This window comes from Arachis hypogaea, chromosome 5, assembly GCF_003086295.3.
Source record: "Arachis hypogaea cultivar Tifrunner chromosome 5, arahy.Tifrunner.gnm2.J5K5, whole genome shotgun sequence".
Lineage (NCBI taxonomy): Eukaryota > Viridiplantae > Streptophyta > Magnoliopsida > Fabales > Fabaceae > Arachis > Arachis hypogaea.
This window is the reverse complement of record NC_092040.1, coordinates 46645103-46668691: the sequence shown is the minus strand read 5'-3', so window position 1 is coordinate 46668691 and position 23589 is coordinate 46645103. Positions and strand designations below refer to the sequence as shown.

The window sequence follows — 23589 nt, the reverse complement described above, 5'->3', positions numbered from 1 at the left end:
GTGTTATTATATTGAATTATGTTACAAGTCGACGAAAATAATTTGGTTCCAAAAACGGTTGGAAAACTGAACTAAAAAGCCATGATTATTGGTGAATGTAAGCTAAAATCATGAGAAAAATGATAAAATTTGGTAGCTGGAAATTAGATTTGAATATTAAAAAAAATCGGTTACTGAAAAGATTAAAAAACTAGTTAATAATCAAGTAAAATTTAATGAATTTTTGAAGAGTGTGCTTTGGTTTCTTGAAGAACACTAAACCCTCATATTTTAATTATTCGGTGGCCAAATTATAATTAAAAAAAAATTTGTAGTTGTAAGTTAATTAAAAGAAATTTTGGGGGTTAAAACATAATTTTTAGAAGTTAAGTGGTTAAAGTAAAATTTTTAAAAGTTTGGGATCAAAATAAATTTTTGAAAATTTTGAGAAACTAAATATTATTAATTGAATTTTTAACTCTAAAATATTATTATTATTATTATTATTATTATTATTATTATTATTATTTAAATAATTATCTTTATAATAATAAAAAATATAATATAACTAAAAGTGGTAAGCAAACAAATTTTTCTAAAAGATTTAGGAAGACAATTTTAAATTTAAATTTCATAATCTTCTTCATAAAACACTTAAGGTGAGGTTTGAGAAGAGTACTATGATTGATTACGATATTAAACAAGAACAAAGAAAGAATAATTGTCTTGTGAAAATATAAAACAGAAAACTAATGGTTAGATAAAGAGAAAGACATGGGAAACGGTAAAAGAGAATTAGAAGATTAAAGGTTGGCCTGGCAAGGACTAGGGTTCTGTCCCACTTGCTTAGTGCACAAAGTATTAAATGTTTAACGGCGGAAAAAATCTACGAATTGATAATCATTGATTACGGGGATAATCCATGAACTGTTGAATTATTAAATGCCGATAAATCCCAAAAACTATTGTGTGTTGATTTCGGGGACGCCCACTAATTGAGGATTGCAATTTTCCTTGTGTGTATATTAGGGCGTCGAGCTTTGCGTTGATTGTCGGTGGTCCCGAACTGATGGTATTCTTAACCACTGACATGTATGCATGAAGGACACAACGGAAACCATATCTAAGACTAGTTCTTAGGTAAGGTCGGGTTGCAGGGTGTAAACCGACACATAAGCTCATGGCCTGCAATCCTGCATAGGACAAACATGCATCATACTTGTTTGCGCATATTCTCTTGTTATGTGTTTCGTGTATATGTGCTTCTTGATTAATTGTTTCTCCATTCCCTTAGTTGTTAAAGTTTGTATGTATCCTGTTGTTGTTGCTGTTGACTAAGTATAATATAAAATGAACCTAGCTAATTACCCCGACCCAATTAAGGACTCTCCAGTTCTTACCCCCTCTTTTTCACTTTTTCAGCTACAGGTGCAAAGGCTTATTGTGAAGCTGCAGATGCATGGAGGAGTTTGTTTGTAAGTTGAGTATTTGTAATAATTTATTTATTTTCCCTCGCCTTGTTAGTTGAAGTTTTATCCAGAGGGGTAGGCTTGTATTTGTTGTTCATTTGAATAACTATAATGTATTAATAGTAATTATGTGATTATTTTTCATTGGAAGTCTTTGTTGAATGCTTTTTAATGAATAAAAAACAAAATTCACTAGCTTTTTCCTAAAACTGGGAACGTATTAACGTCGTAAAGACTCAATATTAAATAGATAATACAGAAAAACAGGTTAGTAATACCTTACTTTTAGTAGATCATGATGTGCTAGAAGTTGGGTCATTACAACACACACCCCTAAACCCTACCTCTAAGATCCATTCTGACTTGAGTGTTGGAGTGTCTTGACAGGTCACTCGCCACTATTCACCAGACCAAAAACCATGAAGCTTACTGACGATCGGATTTCTATCGGTAAAGAATTTTATAAAAGTAATCGCGTTGTAAGTATAGTTTCTAAACCAACAGAAAATCCTTTCGTACAAAAGTTTGGTTGTCACAAGTAACAAAACCCAATAAAATTTATAACCGAAGTATTGAAACCTCGGGTCATCTTCTCAAGGAATTGCAGGGAGGTGTGTTTTATTATTGGTTATGGAAAACAATATTTTTAGGTTTTTGAAAGGTTTGAACAAGAGAAATAAATTGCAGGAATTAATAAATCAATAGCTAAGAAAACTCTTGGCAAGGTATGAAAATTAGAAGTCCTATCCTAGTTATCCTTATCAATTGTGATGATAATTCCTTGTTGCTCCCACTTAGTCAACCTCTAACTATGAAGGTAAGTCAAGTGGATAAATCAATATGAATCCTCAAGTCCTAGTTAATTCCTAAAGAAAGACTAGAGTTAGTGGAATTCAAGTCAATTAGCAACTTCCAATTATCAATCAACAAAAGAGTTTGATAACTCAAGAGTCTCTAATTACTCAACCAAAGTCAAAAGGGAAGAAAATCTACTTGAATGAAAATAATTTGGATTAATTAGAAGCATCAATAACATAAATTAAAGAAAACAATTATAAGTCTGAAATATCTCAAATTATATTAAATAAAGATATCCATTCTAACATGGAGTTCATAAACCAATTTAGAAAGATAAATAACAATTAAAGTAATAGAATAAATAAAGTAGAAAATAAATTAAAGGAACATTAAACTTGGAATGAAGAGAAGTAGAAATCCTAATCCTAAAAGAAATCCTAAATCCTAAAACCTAAGAGAGAGGAGAGAGCCTCTCTCTCTAAAAACTACATCTAATCCTAAACTTATGAATTATGAATATTTTTTGTGTATGAATTGATTTCCCACTTTATAGCCTCTAATCTGTATTTTTTAGACCGAAAACTGGGTCAAAAACAGCCCAGAAATCGCTGATTGCGAATTCTGTCACGCTGATTTTCGTCACTACGATGTGTCCGCGTGATTCACGCGTGCGCGTCATTTTTCTGTACGGCCACTATAGCAAATTATATATCATTTTGAAGCCCTGGATGTTAGCTTTCCAACGCAACTAGAACCGCCTCATTTGGACCTCTGTAGCTCAAGTTATGACCATTTGAGTGTGAAGAGGTCAGGCTGGACAGCTTAGCAATTTCTTCAACTTCTTGTATTCTTTCCACTTTTGCATGCTTCCTTTCCATCCTCTGAGCCATTCCTGCCCTGTAATCTCTGAAAACACTTAACACACATATCAATGCATCGAATGGTAATAAGAGAGGATTAAACAAAGCAAATTTAAGGCCAAAGAAGCATATTTTCAATCATAGCACAAAATCAGGAAGGAGAATGTAAAGCCATGCATTTTGTATGAACAAGTGTATGAAAGATTGATAAATTCCACTCAATTAAGCATAAGATAAACCATAAAATAGTGATTTATCACTTACCATCCAGAGAACTGTGGATCCTGATATTCCAGGTAACTCACAAATATTGGAGCTGTTTGTAGGAATTCGCAGCAAGAAAGCTTAATGGCTTCCGTATCGATGGACAACAATACTAACTTGAAAAGAATTGGGAATAAAATCCCTCTAAGAACCACCAAGTGCTAAACGGGGCTAGAATCTCGAGCGTGGTTCACACGGCGATGACACCTTGTTATCAGTCATGAAACAACCAAAACTCGCACCTTGAATCATTCAACAGCTGCAACACTGGCTGCATAATTTAGAAAGAGAGGTCGCTACGTGAGATTGTTACTAACCAACACCAAGCTCTGAAGTACACTCGAGGTCACAACCTCAAGGGAGGCATCGCTCTAGATCGCCAGAACAACGTAACAAACCAAAAGACGCCAGGGAAGGAATGATCAATACCATCCCTACAATGAAGAAACGAAATCTCCAAGTCGTGAAGGGCACGAACACCACCATAGGGGGAATGACAGATCCCCTACAGGGAAAAGAAGGTGGCATGATGAATTCATTGTCATGGGGGCTACCCTTTTTGACGAAAGAGTCCTCCGAGTTTGTCTGCTGAAATATTTAAATAAGCCAACTGATATCCATTATGACGGAACCAAGGACTCCTAAGAGCATCTTACCTCCTTCGTGGCATGGATGAATCTAAAGGGTGTTCCAGATACGGTACAATATTGAGCCTTCTTGGTAACCTTGCAAGCCCTACAATCAAGTGGTTCAACTTCCTGCCACAAGGAACCGTCCTGTACTTCTCAGACATATCCCAAAAGTTCTTTGCCCAATTCACAACATGGATTGCCAAGGCAAAACATCCCATTAACCTATTAGAAGTGACTCAGAAAAATAACGAGTTGACAAGAAAGTATTTGGATCGATTCAACGATAAATGCTTGGAAATAAATGGCTTTGTGGACTTGGTTGCTAACTTATGCCTAACCAACGTGTCAGAAAGTTCACAAATTATACACCCTTAACCGCCCCGATAGCAGAAGTATATCAACAAATAGCAGACCACGGCGTGATACTGAAGGCCCGACAACTAAAAGAGAGGACTGGCGAAAATATGTCCCTGTATTGGCATAATCACCAAGGCTACAGATACAAAATCCAAGATTACATCGATCTCAAGGGTGCCCTCGAACATGCCATCCGAGATGAAAAGTTACCCGAGTTCAGGAAAATCATTCGTGAACCCAAAAGGGCAACCTATGATCGTTCGCTCGAAGCAAGAGAAATGCAGAATCCCAGAACAATCAAAGAAATACCAAGGGAAGAAAATGACCGTGATCCCATGATAATCATTAATGTCATGACGGGGAGATCATGCAAGAAATTCAAATCCTCGCGAAAGAAAGAACCCAAATCCTTGCGACAATCGCTTCAGAACATCTGCAGCCGCCTACGTTTTCTAACATCAACTTCGGTCCACAAGACTGCAAGTTCGGGGACCTAGTGGATGACCCACTTATGGTAATTATGGCCAGAGTAAGAATGTGCCTCGTGAAAAGAATCCTAATGAATACATGCGCCTACTAATTATTTTTTCAAAATGCCTTCGACGCCCTTGGGATAAAAGATGCAGACTTCCAAACCCACTAATCCAGCGTAGTGGGTCTAGGGGACTTCTTCATCAAACGAGACAGAGTTGTCCGATTACTAATTTGCATTTGCATAGGAGCTGAAAGCAAGAAGAGATTGCCTATGGCCAAATTTGTTGTCATCAAGGACTTCAACGCGTACAATGTCGTTTTAGGAAGAAAAAACATAAATAACTTCTATGTGGTGATCTTCACTAAGTTTCCGACATTGAAGTACTGAGCGGATGATGGGACCATTGGCACCATTCACAACGATGTTGAACTGGTAATAACCTGCAATAATGTCAGCCTATCCCTGCGAAAAAATCTCATGATGTGGTGGAGATCTTTATCGCCAACCTAGATGCGAGACTCAAAGAATGTCCCTGCCTAGTGTCAGAAGGGAACCTTGAGAAAGTATATATCAGGGACATGGAGGAGAAGTACACCTTCCTAAATTGAAACTACCTTACGAGCTCAAGGGCCCCTTGCGACTATCGTAAAACAAAACAGAGACCTATTCGCATGGACTCCCACTGACATGCCGGGGTTATACCCTAAGTTTATGTCTCACAGGCTATCCATAAAACCAGAAGCCAAGTCTGGAGCATAAAGAAGGCAAAAAATGTCGGCTAACAAGGTAGTCGAAGTCAAAAGACAAACCACTAACCTCCTGCAGGCCGCATTTATTTGGGAACTCACCTACTCGACTTGGCTGTCAAACATGGTGCTCGTTAAGAAGTATAATGGGAAGTGGCGACTAGGCTCGTCAAGAAAATTCTTTACAAAAACATGCAATTAAAAAGACTAAATACAAGTTAAATTGATAAATTCTACTCTTTTCAATCCAATAACTATAGTAAAATATATATTTATCAAAACTAAACTATTAATTTATCATTAATAATTTCTTTAATTTTTAATTTGATAACTTATCTTTATTTTTCATATATCACAAATGTATTTCAATAACCAAAAGCGATCATCACACAACATTGACCAAACTAATAAAAACTAAAATCAAAGCATTATTCTTTCGAAGAATACATCATTCAACCTGTGTGACATGCATTAAGGATAGTATTTTCAAGTCTTGTACATTAATCTTTTTAGCCACATGTATTCAAAGAAGGTCCTAGCTATGTTTGACTAGTCTTTAGATACATGTTTGCTTTGGCAAATTGAACGAAAAAGTAAAATAGAGAGAAGAAGATTAACATTCAATAATAATGTGCGTAAAGATGCAAATGTGGAAGAACATAATTGTAATAATATTGAATTTTTGCTGTTGTACTCTATGAGAAGAAGAAAGGAGGATCGTATAAATGAGAAAATAAATGAAAAGAATAAACAATTATAAATGATAAAGTATAATCTTTTACTTATCATTTAATACTTTACGTCATATGCTATCTCTTGGTTCCACTTAAAGAATGTAAAGTGAAAAATTCACTTTACCAAACAATCCAAGAAAAAAAGAGAATTCATTTTCAACTAAAAATCATTGCCATAAAGATTATAAAAAATAAATAAAAAATAATTAAAAATATATTTGTCACTTTATAAAAAAAATATGATCTTTTTTTAAATATTATAAATATTAATCTTTTTTTAATAATTTTGGTATTAAAAATCTATTTTAATAATTAAATTTTTTTAACAATCCTTTATAATAATTTTTTAATATTTTATTATTAAAAAAGATTAAATCATATTTTTGTTGAATATTTTTAATTTCTTATTATATATTTATTATTCTATTTAATTTTATTTAATTTTATTTTATTCATTATGAATATAGAGAAGTTTTATTGTAACTTAGTTGTTGTATTGGATTCTTTTGAAAATAAATAAAATAAATAATTTGTAGCATTTTTACTGAAATGTGTCGCTTCTCTTATCTCGTTTACAATATAAACGAGATAAGACACGAGACGACGTAGTCGTATCACGTGTGTATACATCTTGTGTAAAGCTCTTATCTCGAACGACTTGCAATATTTGAAAGCCTCCACATAAGGAAGGAAGGCCAAAAATACATTGTCAAACATGCTGCAATTACGCACTATGAGGTGACCATCATCGTATGGTACATCACTGATCTCACACATCGTTTTGAGACAATAACTCTACACGGCTTGCAGTAATCTCGACACCTTATTATATGACTCCTCTCAGTCATCGAAAATCTGCGCAATCACCTTTTGCTTCCCCATCCAAACTTTTCTATACGAGAGTTTGAAATGACAGCTTTGCCTAACTGCACCTTGTAGGACAGAAATACTGACGGACGAGTTGCTAAATACGTGTGCGCTCCTCCCATCCAACGCACCTCCCTAACGAAATAGAACAACGGTGGTTAACGATTATAATAAGCATAACAGCGACAATTAAGAATATAAAAAATAATGAAACTTCAACTTACCAATATTCGAGATTCTGTCAGAAAGCAACATGGAGACTCCAAGGACAGCCTGCTACATGTTGGCGACAATGCACATGGTACTTTAATCAATTCGACTCCACTACTCAGTATTTAGCATTTCTGCGAATACTATAATTCTTTACACCATGCATTACTGCATCTCTTCTTTTGAATATGTGGCCAACCCTAAACTTCACACTATTGTCCAAGTTGTAATTGTCTTCACCCGTGTTGGAAAATAGATTCTTCTTACATCGCGTCCAGATCCAATGTACTATAGTGACTAGATACAGATGACAAGGCCAAAATTAGGTGCGGGGCAAGCAAAAGATACCTACGTGATGCTTCAACCGGGGTCTCTGGTACAAAATCTTCCTCATCATTATCCTCAGAAGAACCGCTGTCGTTGCTATCCATAACATACTCCTCGGTGGAGTCTTCACCGTCAACGTTCATGTCTTCCACAGGACTAGTAATGTGCAGCGGCTTGAGTGCAAGAGGTGGGTCATCTTGGACGAAGTCTGACAAGCCAGATCCATCGCCGCCAATGTCACCAATTTCCGCAAAAAACTCTATCATTTATTCTGCCATGATTCTTCCATGGATGTCAAACATCAGGCACACATGCTCATGCCATGGAGCTAAAACAGACGAAACAAAAAAACTCCATTTCCCATCGGTGCTAGCAACCTATACGCCTTTCGATCTCTTTTACCCCGCTATTACTAACGCTACCCAATATCAAACTCTTCAACTCGGACAAAGAACTTACTCTCCGGGTATGCTACAGAATGAGATTCTCACATTCAAATATCACCCTATTATCATTATTTCTTATATGGCAATTCGGATACACATTTACAACCAAATATCCACTACTACTAGAAATAGGTAGAAAAAAAGTAGTGAAATATTTGTGGAGAATAGAAAGAGTTGCACATCCTTTTCTAGTTACTAAAAATTTATCTTTACGTATCTTGTTTACAGTGTTAAAAAAATAAGATTACACATGTCTTGTTTACATGGTAAATAAAATATTTATTTTATTTATTAAAAAATCTTTGTTGTATTTCTTTATTTTTATTATTTAAATTTAAGTTTTTAGTATAATTTTAAATATTTGTTTAATTATTAGCAAATTAAATGATTTTACGAGTGATTTATTACTAATTAAACCATTACCCAATAGATTTCCAATTATATATATAATAGATAATTATTTTTTATTTTCTGAAAATTAATTTTTTACTTATAAAATAATAGATAAAATAACTTATATTTTAAATTATAAATTATAAAAAAAGTATATAAAAATAATGAAAATATTAAATAATATAAACAATAGATATGTAGATGATTGATTATGTTAATTATTTTTAATTGGATAGTTATTTTTTTATTTTATTTATTCATACACAATTAATAATAATTAATTGCTTAATTCACTAACTTAATAAATAATTATTCTAATATTAAAATTTATAAGATTATTTAAAATGAAGTATTTTTTTTATTTGGATTAATTTTAAAATTATTATTCACATTATTTAAAAAATAATTGTGTAATGACAACACCCGTAAAATATAATCTATAAATTTTAAATCTCAACTCTGACTGTTTAATTAACAAGAAATCTGTTACCTTATTTTCTCTCTCCCTATAAAACAAGTAAACAACCAATCCTGAGAAAATAAGGAGCGCAAAGTTCACTCGCATAACTGAGGGCAGTGTGTTAAAGCTCTGAATTTTGAACGCAGGAGGCGACTTCGAGCTCAAAGCTGTTTCTTTTTCTTTTTGGGTTAACAATGGCGATTTCTGGTGATCTTAGGGTTTATGCTACTGTTCCTCTCTATCACTCTCGTTCACAACCACGAATCTCTTCTTTCCCTTCCCCAAAGGTTTTATCCTGTCTGTTTTGTCTCTTTCTCCTGTTATTCTCTTGTTTTTTTTTCACCTGTTCGAATTAGATGATTGGTTTATTTCTGTATGAAATTCAGTTAAATGTTTCTTTCCATGGTGAATTGAAATCCCAATTGCATGATATATCTTACAAATCAGGGCATATCAGGTGGTATTTGATGAGGGGTATTTTTCTTTATTTTATTTTATTATTATTTGTAGGAATTAAAGCCTTTGGGGTCGTCAATGTATGGCTTATGATTTTGAAATTTTAGGTCATACAAATTCACATCTCTAATTTCGATATTCACTCTTTTTATTTTATTTATTTTTTCACTTTCACATTTTGCTGTCAAGTTTGTAAAAAAAATCATGGAGATGATTTGCTTGGTCTAAGATGCTTCTGTGAACCTGCTTTTAAAGCTTGCACCCATAATGAACTTCTTGCCATTGTGTAAAACATGTAGAAATAAGAATAAATTTCTCGTAGCTCTCAGTTACAAATATTGGGTGTACAATGACAAAGACACACGTCTCCGTTTGGTCTATGGTTAGAATTCATTTTCTTTGTTATTGTCTTTGTTGTTGTTAGATTATATTATTTTTTATCATTATTTTAAGTTGATTGAAAGTAACAAGAAATCTCACTAGGCCAAGATAATGTGGACTATGTGGTAACCTGCAATCCTGCATCCATAAGTTGTAAAGTTGTAACATTATGTAATTGCTCACCAGCACAAGTACTACAGGAAGACATAACTGCTTTTCAACCTTATTTCATTTGCTTGGAAGTATGAGTTGTATCTAGTATTTGTTGATAGTTAATAGTTATTGATGGATTAAAATATTATTGATTAGAATAGTATATTAAGATAAAGTTTTGCATGAGAAAATAGCGAATTACCAGAGAAGCAAGTTGCTATTCTTCCTGATGACCTAAGCCATCTCATTGTCTCCAATCAACCAAATGTCCCCCACACTGTCCTGTGCCCTTCCAAATTCACATCCCCTTCAATGGTTCCCACATCCATCTCATCACTTTGCTGTTGCTGATATCTATTTTGCAGGGTCTTCTCCCATCTGCAAAATTGAATCCCCCCTTACCTGCCCCAGTTCATTCCCATTTCTGCACTTGATCCCCTTTTCTTCTTTCATTAATAAACCCTGGACTCTCTCCATCAGCCTGTAATCTTGCAGCCTGTTAGGGACGTGTATTATGGGGTGCCCAAAGTTCGCATCAAGTAGTCTGGGATGTTTGATATTGTATTTAAGGATACTGATTCTTCCCCCTTAATACTAGCTTTTAAGGTGTGGTTCTTCATTTTCCTTAGGTACTTAACACAGCTTTTGTTTACAAGGGTTAGAGGTCCCTTTGCTGATTGTCTTATTGGAAAATAAAAACCTGCATTTAATTGGGTGGATTAGTATGATTAAAGAGTTTGTGAGATGCAGTTTTCAATATAATTTTAATAAAATGCTGTTGTTTAATCTTTGTGTTTGGATATTTTTATTCTGATGCCCGTGTCTTGCTACCTTTTGACCTGGAGAAGGGTACAAATAACGTAGAAAACCTCTCCAGTTGTGGGGATAAGGTTTTATATATCTACCGTGCTCAAACCCGGAGCGTCATGCACTAGGCCACATGTCTTATAGACTGCTATTCAAAAATGCTCATGGTTTGTTATATACTATGCATATCTCACAGAAACAATTAGCAAGAATCTGAATGCCTTATCACTAATACCCTAGTTTTCTGCCTAATAGGTGGATTTCAGTGGTTACTCAAATGGAGCATCTAGCATCTCTGAATTCACCCCAAAATGTCCCAGCCTGACAATTGTACGTCGCAGCAATATGCGTGGCTTCTGCAAGCCAGTTTCTAGAGTCCTTGAAGGTCCCAAGTTTTCGTCAAAATCTGTTAGTCAAGAAGCTGAGAACTTCCTCCTTGATGCTGTTAACATGAGTTTCTTTGAGCGATTAAATTTAGCTTGGAAGATAGTTTTCCCATCAGCAGTGTCTAGAAAAAGTTCGAATGCTAGAATTGCCAAGCAACGCTTGAAGATGATCTTGTTCTCTGATCGATGTGAAGTAAGTGACGAGGCAAAGCGAAAAATTGTTAACAACATTGTGCGTGCTCTATCAGATTTTGTGGAGATAGAGTCACAGGACAAAGTTCAGCTGAGTGTCTCTTCTGATACAGATATTGGAACTATTTACTCCGTCACTGTTCCTGTGCGGCGTGTTAAGCCAGAATATCAAGATATGGATGAAGTTGGGACAATAACAAATATTGAGTTTAAGGAAACCGGAGACAGTTCTGGTTCTTCTGTCGATGTTAGATTTGATTTCTTTGTTCCGGATGAAAGGTCTTGAGGGTTGATTCCTTTGTCAGGAACTTATGGCTTTGAATCTCTAGCAGCGAAACAACTTCGAAGTTCTGTATATATTTATTTGTCTCTGAAGCGTTTGTTGAGAAATTTTGTGCCTCTCTGTTACGGTTAGTCTAGCTTGATTATTTTATTGTTGAGTTAATGTTATGTTTTATGTACTTAACATGGATAATAGGGTTTTCTTACTTGAGTGTATGAATCATTGTCCTTTCATTAACCATGCTTGTTCTTATTGGCCTTTGCAATTAAGCTTTGACCAGATTAGTTAAACCTAATTCATCCATACTTCTTTGCTAGCTAGTGGGATGAAATTGTTACTCTGGGTTATAACCATGTGTCAGACTCAGACATGGTTATCATTGATATTCATAAGTCATAACAAAATTAAGCTTTGACCAGATTAGTTAAACCTAATTCATCGTCAGACTCAGACATGGTTCTCATTGATATGAAAATTATTTGCTCCTCAACATTTGCGAATACCGTGGCAAAGAAAAGAAGAAAAAGATATTGGATAGAAAAAAATTGAACCCGACGTGAATCGAACACGCAACCTTCTGATCTGGAGTCAGACGCGCTACCATTGCGCCACGGATCCACCGGTTACAAATCTTTGCATGTTTACTTTAAAAATGTAATATAAGTAGTTTGATTTGTTTCGTGGGCGGGAGCATTTATTCACTCCGATAATCCAGTTTCATGAATTTGAAAGGTCACCATTGTCACATCCCAGAACACCACATCCCCTTGTTCTCTCATGCGCTGAAATTGAAAATGAAGGGAGATAACAGTGACTCGTTGCTGTTGAAGTTGGAAGCACCAACGAGAGACGCCATCTCCAGAGTCCGATTCGCTCCCCACTCCAACAACCTCCTCATCTCTTCTTGGGACTCCGTAATTCTCATCTCTCTCTCTCTCTTCTTTTGAGAAAGTTACTTTAGTTGCTTATTGAGTGGTGAAATTGCAGAGTCTTCGGTTGTACGACGTGGACGCTTCATTGCTCAGACTTGAAGCTCCTTCCGAAGCTCCCCTCCTCGATTGTTACTTCCATGACGAAGCCGTTGCTTTCTCCGCCGCCTCCGATGGCTTAATTCGAAGGTCCTATTTTTTATTTAATTAAATATCTCGTAGTGTTTGTTTGAGCGCTGTGAAATTGATAAAAAAAAATTTTTCAATGTAAAAATATCTTTTTTTTTTTTTTTATATTTTAAGTGTGTTTGACAAATTTCTAATAGTAAAAATAAAAGTACTAGAAAAATAAAAAAATATCTTTTTTTAGAAGTTATAATTTACATTTTTTTCAAGATTTTTTCTTTTAAAAAATATTTTTTTCACATAATAAATAAACAAAAAAATATTTTTATCTTATTTTACTCAAACATAATTGATAGATAAAAATATCTTTTTACATGAGATATCTAAATAAAAAATTACTTTTACTTTTGTAAATGATCTTTTAAAAAAATATTATTTAAATAAGATTTTTTTCGAAAATGGCGTTCAAACAAACCCTTAATATTTATTGTTTAATTCAAAGAGAACTTAGGTCTCATGATGTATAGTGTATACTTGTTTAAACTTTGAAGTATTCCAGGATCCCGGCATGTGGTTTTCGGAATCACTTAGTTGCTATAGTTAGTTAGTTAGTTGACGCAATTTGCTGTATCAGCAAGTTTCCTTTATTAAGCTATTTGGAGTTCTAGTGTGTGTATTGATTATGTCAGAATTGATTTTGAACTAAAATGATCTATGTTTGATATATTTTGTTTTGTTGGTTTTTTTTTTTCACTAAATGATTTTAACTATCCATGATAAATAATTGAATCTGAGATTTTCACTTCTGCTATAATTAATTTTGGCTTCATAATCAATTATGGAATTTTGGTCCACACCATAATTGATTATGGGTGCATCAAACTGGTAATCCAAACACGCAAATAGTGGATCACATTCCTGACATAATTGTTTAAGAAACAACTTGAGTCTTCAAAAATTTAGTACCACGTATACTTGATTGAGCAACAAGTCAGTTTGCAAGATCGAAGGTTCACTGTTTGACTTAAAGTGAAATTGTGAATGGCATGCTGGATTATGCTGATAGTGATAGAGCAGGTACATTGAATAAATGCCCTAGGGAATGTGATGGTTTGTTTGATAGATTTTTCATACCTTCGTTTTGCTGTGGAAGGTTGAAAATATAAATACAGTTAAAGATGTTGGATGAATGTGTAAGAATGAGGGAGAAATGGGAAACGGGGTGCTCTGAATTTGAATTGTGAACTGTTAAAATTCTTTATTGACTTTGGTTAATAAGCAATGAAGCATGTGATCTGTTGTATATTCCATCATGTTGTGGTTTTCTAGCATCCATGTTAGCCTTAAGAAAAAGGCTTAATGGCTTGACTTGTTTTGCAGTGGATGTGTTTGGCTTTATATTATTTCTTTAGCATGTTTTGTTTGACTCCTTTTGGGCTAAACTTTATAGGTATGATCTGGATTCAGGAATTATTGATACAATCGGTGGTCATGATGATATAGCAACGTGCATTGGATATTCCAGTGAAACATGTAAGCTATTGACCCAATCTTTGATGCCCTTTTATAGTTGTAATCTTCACCTTTTAATTTTTCATTTATTGATAATGTTGGGCATATCGACAACTAATTTATAATCCTTCATGTTGATACTGTTGCTCTCATGTTTAAGCATATATGAATGAATACGAATAATTCATACATGTTACTGAAAACCTCTGAGACAGGTTGTATAGCAAATTAAATGTTCATTTATCTTATACAACAAACTTACAACAATAAGCTTTTGACTGTTTCTGAACAGTTGAGTAGATATTCATACGTAGAGCTCAATAAACTATTGGTTACGAAGAAGGTCCAAAATGCTTTTACAATATTTAGAGATAACATAAAACATCAATTTAATACTTGCTTTTACTTAAAAACATGTTCCCAGTTGCAGTATCATAAATGTATTGTATGCTAACTTTGTTTTTTCAATTGTAATTATGAACAACTATACATACTTGTGATGGTCATAAGCTTCATCATATGCTTAAACTTGCATTAGAAGAAAAACCATTGGGATGCTGGTATCAGCAGGAAAAAGGTCTACGGTGAAGTTCATATTGTTAGTGGCCTTCATTATTGTAGGTCAGTTGATCACAGGTGGTTTTGATAAAAAGTTACTGCTGTGGGACATCCGTATGGAGAAGGCTGTTTCGTGCTTGAGAAGTGTAGCTGCAGAAATTGACTCCATGTCTGTCTTGGGGTTTAGTCTTACAGTAGGCATTGAAGCATCAGTGCAAGTTTTCGATTTACGTAAATTTGACGCGGCAGTTCCTTCAAAGGAACCATTCAGTGGTACACATTTAAGATGTGTCAGTTCAATTCCTTATGCAGAAGGTATGAACTATGAAATCTATGATTTATTTCTTTTTTGATGAGCTCTATCTGAGTTTATCTTGTCAACATAAACCTTGTTGCATTGACTGGTTTAATGCACTCTAAAAAGTTATGGAAAGAACCAAGCATAGATCATAGTTCACGGAGGCAACTTTGAAGTCTGATTATTATTGCAGGATTTGCAGCTGGATCAGTAGATGGACGTGTAGCATTGCAGATTTCAGATTCATCTGGTTCAAATGACAATGGGTCAGTTATTGATGCTGACATTATTCATAGATTAATTTTTGTCCAAATCTTAAAAAATAAAATAATATCTAACAAAATTCTACAAAGAGGAAAAAAACAAAAACAGATACATATGTTTTACTTTGCTTTTGTACCTTTTTTTCCATTCTTGTACATAACAAAAGAGCTTGCTCACTAGTTGAAAAACTAATGAACTGTGTTGTTTGCAATCACTCCAGATATTTTATTATTATAGTTTAGTTCCCGTAATTTGTACTACTTTCCTCCAGTTTACTATCACAGATTTGTCGAAATTATACTCAGGATAAATTCAATGTTGAATGAGAGACTGCAGTTATTTAATATAATTCATCTAGTTTGATTGTTGTATTTTTCTGATTACAAATTTTCTAGAGTTGATTTTCGAATGTATGTCAGTGAAATGCTTAAACACATTTGCAACTTCAGTTTTTACGTTTCCAATTTCGGCTACCTTTCATCTTGTTTCTCAACTGTTTGAAAAATCTCTTACCCGTTTACCAAATGTCCTAATGTATCTCAGTTATTTACTTATTTACGGTTTAAAAGTAGAATTTCATAGCCATGTTCTAATACAATGCTATATCGCACTCTCACAGATATATTTTTCGGTGTCATCCAAAATCAAAGCAAGGAAAGCATCATTTAACACCAGTGAATGACATTGCATTCAGTCCCATGTATGTGCCTTCTTGCGTATAAGTTGCTATTTTGGATTAGGAAGCTAATAACTTTTATTAATTTAACTTCTGTTTTAGGATCACAGGTGCTTTTGTCACAGGTGATAATGAGGGTTATGTTACCATATGGGATGCTAAAAATAGAAAAAGACTAATTGAGGTATTTGCCCAATTATGTTTTGCATTTGTATCTAATAAATATTAATATTACAGGATTGTAATAAGTTCAGTAGCTTTTTCTTCCTATAATACAGTTTTTTCTCAATTTCAGTTGCTTAAATATCCAAATAGTGTTGCGTCCTTGTCATACAATCACGACGGACAACTTATGGCTGTAGCATCAAGCCATACATACAAAGAAGCTAAGAAAACGTGAGTAGTTCTCCTTTTATGTCTTCTATGAATTTTATCAATTGAATTTTCGCTTATTTTATTTTATTAATGAACAATGAAGAACCTCTTCCTATCTATTACTCACTAGACGTAACTTCTGGAGAACGTATAACTGAATAAGAATTAACTTAGTCAACATTATCCAACTTTTATTTTTAAACTAGAATAAGACCCTTTCGATTGTGCAGACTCAAATAAATGATAGCAACGATTAATAAATATTATAAAATAATCTTAAATACATATTTATAAATATGAATAGAAAAATATTTTGTGAAATAATGAAAATTTAATCACATAAAAATATACATTATAAATTTATAAAAATTTTAAGACTTGTTATTTATATAATATTAAAGATTATCTTTACTAAAAATGCTATAGCCATTATATATTTGCGAATAAATATTTGTGTTTTTTATTCTTAATGTGTATTTTATATTTTAATATGTATTTTATCAAGTAACTGTTTTTTGTGTGCACATAGTATCATTGTATCTTTATTATTTTCTATTTCAAAAATTAAAACTTCATATATCTATATTATCAACTATTTTGATAAATATAAATAGATTGCATTTTCATTAGATAGAATTAAAATATACATATTAAAATAAAATAAAATAAAATAACATTGGTTGACTACTTGACTTAGTTCAAAAGTTAGCTGTTTAAGTTAGCGATTACTACTTTTAATGATTTTTTTAAATGTGAATTATTTTTTAAGTATATTTGCTAGTAATTTTATATAAATTTTTTTCATTCTCTTAATTAAAGTATCTTATAAGATGCAATGCTTTAAATTGTTGATTTTGTAATTCGTCTTCTTTACCACCACTTTCTTGAGAGGCTCCAATATTTTTTAATATTTGTCATTATTATTATGACTTCAAATATTGCCTCTAGTGTCTATATCCATGTAAACTATATGTTTTAAAAAGTATGAATTAAATAATTTAGAAAACAATTAATATTACTAAAAAAAGATTTTAGTTGTTGGATTCATTTTGTTAATTATTGCGAAAACTGTTATAAAATATGAATTGAATAGTTAAGAGGACATTAATATTGTTAAGAAGAGATTTTAGTAGTATAGGTCATCTTATTAATTATTGTAAAAACCGTTACAAGAAGTAACATTAAGATTGAAAGGAAGATATATATGCTTGGTTTCATAATAGAATGACATCTATTATAATATGTTTACCTGACAAAATTATAAGTAATCTATGTATCATCACTTGAATGTAAAATGACTTTAGTATTAACTTTTATAAGATATAAATAGATAGATTCTAAAAATTCTCATTGTTATGAAGAATTTAAAATAAGGATTATAATTTATAATTTAGGGTTAAAGTTTATGATTAGGGTTTAAAATTTAAAGTAAACAAGATAATTTAAAAAAAACTTGATTGATATTAGTTGAAAAAAAATTGATTTCCAGTATTAAAATTTGCCTACGGTAACTTTGCCGCCTTACATATTTATTGGACTAAATTTCCATAGTGGTTCCTCAGATTCGCGACTTTAATCATTTTAGTCATCAGATTCAAAATTCACTATACTGGTCCTTGAGATCCAATTTCAGGCACCATATTGGGTCCTGGACGCTTTCCAACATTGAATAAATGAGCTAGTTCTGACTTGCAATGCTAGACACATGATTAAATAGCGTCTTTTCGATTTAGCTCTTAAATAAAGCAAAAAAAATTGTATGAAGGGAGATATAATGATTTGCATATCATATAAACTCTTCTTCCTTTTCTCGTTTTTGCCTTGTTTAAGTGTCAAAACGAAACGACGCTGTTTAGCCATATGTCCAGCATAGCAAGTCAGAGCTAATTCAGCGTTTAGTTTGTTGATTTAGTACTAGAAAGAGTCCAGAGACCAACATAGTGCCCAAAATTGAATCTCGAAAACCAATATAGATAATTTTGAATTTAAGAGACTGAAATGGTGAAAATTATGAATCTGAAAACCACTTTGAGAATTTAATCTATTTATTGTCAAATTAAACGTCTTACATTTTCATTTGGATTTATGGTGGCATTAAATATAATCTAGCTACAATTGAGTGAGGAAAAAGTTTTACTATCTATTGTAGTGTGAGGTTGAAATGAATTAATAACTTTTTATTTATACACCTCAAAATTGTCTTCATTAACCATGTAGGGAAGCAAAGCATGGAATTATTTGGCTTTTGACTTAAATATTCATTTTATTTATTAGCATTTTTGATATTGACAGAGGAGAGCGTCTTATATTCATCCATAGCGTGTACAACGTTGATGTTGGATCAACTTCTGGTATTTGAAGTTAAATCATCTTTTGCAGTGCTTGGCAAAGGAAGATAGATTCACAGGACACACTACAAGAAAAATAGCCTACTGTCATGCTTTTAAAGTATGCCAAAAAATGGAAAAAAGCGTAACGAACAGCTTATTGCTATGTTTTTTGAGCTATCAACATATTTTTGAAAAGATCACATCTGAAAACGTGTCGGTTGTTCTATTACCATGTTTTTGTCAATTTATTAGCACGTTTAATTTCTTGCCACGCTTTTTTGTATGTAATCCTATAACTACGTTTTTAAAGCGTGCCAAAAAGTGGACATACAACGACACTTTTAGAAACATGCTCATTGTTTGGTTACGTTTCGAAAGCATGCCAATAGGTGAAGATACCGGTACACTTTTGAAGCATGCCAAGATTTTTGGCTATGGCCACATTTTTTAAGCATGGCCTTTGGTTTTGCCGTACAATATGGTTACTCTTTTTATGGCTACACTTTTTTATGAATCTTCCTAATAAAACATTGCAGAATTGGCATATAATTCTAAATCGTAGTTTGACAGACTAATTTAAACCATGAAAAAAAAATTTATATAAAATCTTAAATTTTCCTACACTTTTTTTTTATACTTGCAAAAATTCACAAGCCACAAGAGGCAAGCGATGAGTGTCCAGACAAATATTACCATATTACAATCAAAACATCAAAGCAAGGAGAAAACAATGCAATGGCAAAAACAAGCAAACCAATCGATATTTTCTTGCTGTAGCCATGTAGACACCTCAAAAATTTCTGGTAAACCTCAGGAGTTCGTAACAAATCAGATAATAAATTACTAAATTTTTTTGCTTTGAAATTTGTTTTCTAGAAAAGTTCTTCAGAGAGCCTTTAGAATTATTTGGCAAGAACAAAATAAGTGAACCCAAAGATGCACTATGAACAGTGTGCAAGTACAAGATATAAGCAACAAATCAGATAATCAAACAGAACAATGAATGGCTTGCAGAGTAACCTTCTTTATCTGGTTAAGCTCAACATTTAAAACCTGATTAAATTGTGATTCACTAACTCCATCCTTGAACATATAACCATAGGTTAGAATTAAATGAACCAAAAAGCATGCACTTATGGAAATTAAGGCACCTAAGTGAGTCCGGACTCCTTATCCATATAATTTAAACTTTATAAACCACCCATCCAATACCAGAACAAATTGTACTATTTAGATATCATATTGTAGTAAGCACTACTAGCACCTTTCAGCTTATTACTATAGGCTTACAAACAACTTAGTTCACCTGAAGACCATATATTATTGGATGTAAATTGAATGTAAAAGTGATCAAATGGAACTTGAAGACAATAACTTGAGATGGTTTACATTTATCACTTGATTCGTAGAAATCTAGAAAAATTCTCTGCAAGGAAAAATCATAATATAATCTTATTAGTAATTCACTGCTATTGGTCATATCGGATTAGTAATTCACTATTAGTGGGTACACCAAAAATAAACTTCACTGTTGTCACAAGGGCAGTGAAATAGACATAGACCATTTCACAGTTGATATCTTGGAACCGAAGTTAAGAATTGAGATATGATCATTAAAATATATGAAACTATGAAAGTGTGGAAATACAATATAAGAATAAATAAGGAACATGCACAAACTCTCCTTGAACTTTATCTCATTCCAAAGTAACTTGTGAACCTCAAATCAGGAGAGACAAATTAACTTCCCAAAACTCAGTATCAGAAATACATCTCATTTTCAATAAAACTAGTTTATCATACATCTCATTTCAAAATGAATACTCTGGCTATTTCATGTGTTCATGTTATTTTTTGCACTAACTTTTATCTCCATTTTCTTTAATTTATTTATAATTTAAAAAATCAAATAATTTGAAAAGAGATTAAAATTAAAGTGAAGAAAACATTATTTTGAAACTAAAAAAAAAAAAAGAGATTGGCATGCATATCATTGAACAAGTACAAATCAGTGAAACAAGTATTGTCATCTAATTATATATGTGATCTGTTTGCCAGTTTGATTTAGATTTAATAGTTTGACCACAAACCCAGGAACTGTAATGTCATTTGAACTAACTGGCCAAGCCAACCTAGTAGCATAAGACTTGGTTGTCGTAATTGTTAACCTATTTGCAAGTTTCAAATATTTTATAGGCACTGCACTTTCATCTAAATTAGAAGGGCTATAAAATGGAGTGAAACTCAGCAGAGTACATGTGAGCATTTTTCCTTATTAACCACAAAAAAATCATGGTAGCCCGTTAACATATTTAGTTGAACCTGATAATACCATTATCATTTCACAACGTGCAGAAAAGTTGACAACAGCCCAGTAATCAATGTGTGATGGTTGTAGAAGTGTCTGACAAGAGGAAAGGGAGCATTATGAATTATGAAAATATCTAATCAAATATTAAATAAAATTTGAAAAACAGGGAACAATTTATTTTTGAGTTGAAAGGATAATGAAACACCTTTTTACTGAAATTCTACCTTCCCTTATTGGGGAAGCAATCATCATTCTTTCCAACCTTCAACTGTCAGAAAATTTTATTCGGACATAGGAGTGAATTAGTTTTTTGAATTAAACTAATCTGATGAAACCAGCTTAGTTAAACCACTTTCTCTTTTTTCTGTTACTTGCTAACTCCGTAGTGCACATAAAAAATATTAAATATGACAGAAATCAATGTTTACCTTTGGTGGCTCAAGAACACGAGTCTTCTCAACATAAATTCCACATGCAGCAAGTACAGGGTCATGATCATAGGAATTATTTCCTACAGCCTACAAGAAATCGTAATGACCATACATATGTTATCAATACGAATAAAACAACTCTTCTATATATATATATATAAACAGCAAAGGAACAACATATCATGATATCACTAGAAATAAAGCTTACATTTGTCAGAGTCTTAATCCTTTCCTGAGGTTTTTGGCGTGATTTTTCAATTAAAGATGCTTTCTGAATTGGAGATACCACCAGAGTGAAACAAGAGAATATAGCTACTCCAGGCGAAGTAAAGCATAGATAAACAAGATAATCAAGTACAATTAGATCAAGAGTTAATATCTAAGGCAAAATAATTTAATTGAACCAAACACAAGGTCCAGGAAAGAATTATGAAAGTTCCTTAACTCTTGCTATGAACAAAAGATAGACAAATCAATTTTGCAATTATGACGAGACACGCGAAGGAGGCAGAGATCGATGACCAGGAACACGACGTGGAGGAAGGATAACGGAGACTGGCGGCGTGAAGGGAATGCATAATAAACCATTATTTTACGGTTTATTTTGTATTGAATTGAGGAGATTTTATCAACTATTCTTATTCATATAAATTGTATGGTTTTATAAATCTTTTTGAATTTGTGCTATGATTTAAAACATGTTTCTTAAGCCTTAAAATTGCTAATTTTTAATCCTCTTTTATTACCATCAATACCGTGATATGTGCGTTAAGTGATTTCAGAGAAGTCTTTAAACTTTGGGTCGTCTCTCAAGGAATTGTAAGGAAGTGTAGTTTATTATTGGTTATGAGAAAAATAAACTAATAACTAAAAAAACTCTTACCAAGGATTGAGAATTAGATGTCCTATCTTCATTATCATTGTCAATTGTGATGGTAAATGTAAATTGCCTTTACTTAGTTAACCTCTAACCAGTGGAGGAAGATCAAGTGCATACAATCAACTTGAGTTCACAAGTCCTAGTCAACCCATAGTGAGAGACTAGATTTAGTGAAGTTCAAGCTAACCGGCAATCTTTAATTACCATTCAACAATAAACTTTGACAATTCAAGAGTCTCTAATTAATTAATCCAAGTCAAGAACATAAAAATCTAATTTAAAATTCACCTAAATATTTTATCAAACACTTGGAAGGAACAAAAAAAAAGCATAGAGAATTAATAAGAGATGATAAAATCTAAGATACCCAATTGCAAGACAACAATAACCAATAATTAAAGAAAGAACAATAACATAAAAATATAAATTGCATTAATCTAAATTAAAGGAAGCAAGAGTGCATCAATAATGAAGTAAACAAACGGAAGCAATAACAAATAAACTAAAAAAAGTAAGATGCTAGAACAAATAAGAATAAAGGAAAACTAAATTAAAGCAAGGTGAAAATCTGAATCTAAGAAGAAATAAGACTAAAAACCCTAAAACCTAGAGAGAGGAAAGAGCCTCTCTCTCTAGAAAGCTACATCTGAAACCTAAAGTGTGAATGAATGAAAAGTGATTGAATGATCCCCTGATTCGTCCCACTCTGTTGTCTCTAATCTTCATTTTTGGACTTGAAACTGGGCCAAAAACAGCCAAAAAATCACCCCAGCGTTTTCTCGTAACCGAGGCACGTGACGCTTGATGAGTCCATATTTTCTGATATATTTTGGTTTGATTTGAGTGGATTTCATCACATAAACCCACATTTATTCATCTAAATAGCATGCTTTTGAGATTTCTTCCTAAATTGTGCTTGAAAGTGAAAACATGTTCTTTTGTACTTAATTTAGTCAATTTTTATTCACTTTAATCCTATTTGGTGCCTTGATGTATTTGTTAAGTGATTTCAGGTTTTCAAGGGAAGTTTGGGTTGAAGAAGTGAAGAAAGAGCATCTAAAAGGGGAGAAATCATGAAGAAAATGGAGTTTGGAAGCTGCTGCAAAAGTGCGTACGCACGCAGGTGACTTCGTGCAAGGATGCGTACGCACCAAGTGTCGTGCGTACGCACGATGGGAATTCTGCGCAACTGTGCGTACGCACAGTAGATCGTGCATACGCACG

The 23589-nt window shown here is 32.9% G+C and overlaps 3 protein-coding genes and 1 non-coding gene across 5 annotated transcripts; 2 read left to right on the top strand and 2 right to left on the bottom strand.

Moving 5' to 3' along the window:
• The first annotated feature begins 9016 nt into the window (after positions 1 to 9016).
• Positions 9017 to 11912, top strand: LOC112801552 (cell division topological specificity factor homolog, chloroplastic). The gene is made up of 2 exons (XM_025844356.3): positions 9017 to 9304; positions 11070 to 11912. The coding sequence occupies exons 1-2, from the start codon at positions 9212 to 9214 to the stop codon at positions 11676 to 11678; spliced, it is 702 nt and encodes a 233-aa protein (XP_025700141.1). The 5' UTR covers positions 9017 to 9211; the 3' UTR covers positions 11679 to 11912.
• Positions 11913 to 11996: 84 nt separating this feature from the next.
• On the top strand, positions 11997 to 19014 carry LOC112801551 (mitotic checkpoint protein BUB3.3). The gene is made up of 9 exons (XM_025844354.3): positions 11997 to 12589; positions 12663 to 12793; positions 14181 to 14263; positions 14864 to 15115; positions 15292 to 15364; positions 15982 to 16062; positions 16141 to 16222; positions 16334 to 16434; positions 18706 to 19014. The coding sequence occupies exons 1-9, from the start codon at positions 12395 to 12397 to the stop codon at positions 18770 to 18772; spliced, it is 1065 nt and encodes a 354-aa protein (XP_025700139.1). The 5' UTR covers positions 11997 to 12394; the 3' UTR covers positions 18773 to 19014.
• Positions 12222 to 12293, bottom strand: TRNAW-CCA (transfer RNA tryptophan (anticodon CCA)). The gene has a single exon. It is a non-coding gene; the product is annotated as a tRNA-Trp (tRNA).
• Positions 19015 to 19913: 899 nt separating the features above from the next.
• LOC112801553 (uncharacterized) lies at positions 19914 to 22099 on the bottom strand. Of its 2 annotated transcripts, XM_025844358.3 has the most exons (5): positions 21931 to 22099; positions 21694 to 21797; positions 21483 to 21572; positions 21076 to 21147; positions 19914 to 20169 (listed from the first exon to the last, which is right to left on the bottom strand). In XM_025844358.3, exons 1-5 carry the CDS (start codon positions 22061 to 22063, stop codon positions 20041 to 20043), a joined length of 528 nt encoding a protein of 175 aa, XP_025700143.1. In that variant the 5' UTR covers positions 22064 to 22099; the 3' UTR covers positions 19914 to 20040. The 2 variants fall into 2 exon arrangements, with proteins under 2 accessions (XP_025700143.1, XP_025700144.1); XM_025844359.3 differs by lacking the exon at positions 21076 to 21147.
• Between the last annotated feature and the right edge of the window lie 1490 nt (positions 22100 to 23589).

Coding starts and splice junctions, on each gene's coding strand:
- LOC112801551 (XM_025844354.3), top strand. CDS start 12,395: ATGAATTTGAAAGGTCACCATTGTCACATCCCAGAACACCACATCCCC. Junction 12,794..14,180: donor TCCGATGGCTTAATTCGAAG/GTCCTATTTTTT, acceptor TAAACTTTATAG/GTATGATCTGGATTCAGGAA. Junction 16,435..18,705: donor TACAAAGAAGCTAAGAAAAC/GTGAGTAGTTCT, acceptor TGATATTGACAG/AGGAGAGCGTCTTATATTCA.
- LOC112801552 (XM_025844356.3), top strand. CDS start 9,212: ATGGCGATTTCTGGTGATCTTAGGGTTTATGCTACTGTTCCTCTCTAT. Junction 9,305..11,069: donor CTTCTTTCCCTTCCCCAAAG/GTTTTATCCTGT, acceptor TCTGCCTAATAG/GTGGATTTCAGTGGTTACTC.
- LOC112801553 (XM_025844358.3), bottom strand. CDS start 22,063: ATGCATTCCCTTCACGCCGCCAGTCTCCGTTATCCTTCCTCCACGTCG. Junction 21,798..21,930: donor ATCTTTTGTTCATAGCAAGA/GTTAAGGAACTT, acceptor CGCCTGGAGTAG/CTATATTCTCTTGTTTCACT. Junction 20,170..21,075: donor CACGTTGTGAAATGATAATG/GTATTATCAGGT, acceptor TTTTCCTTGCAG/AGAATTTTTCTAGATTTCTA.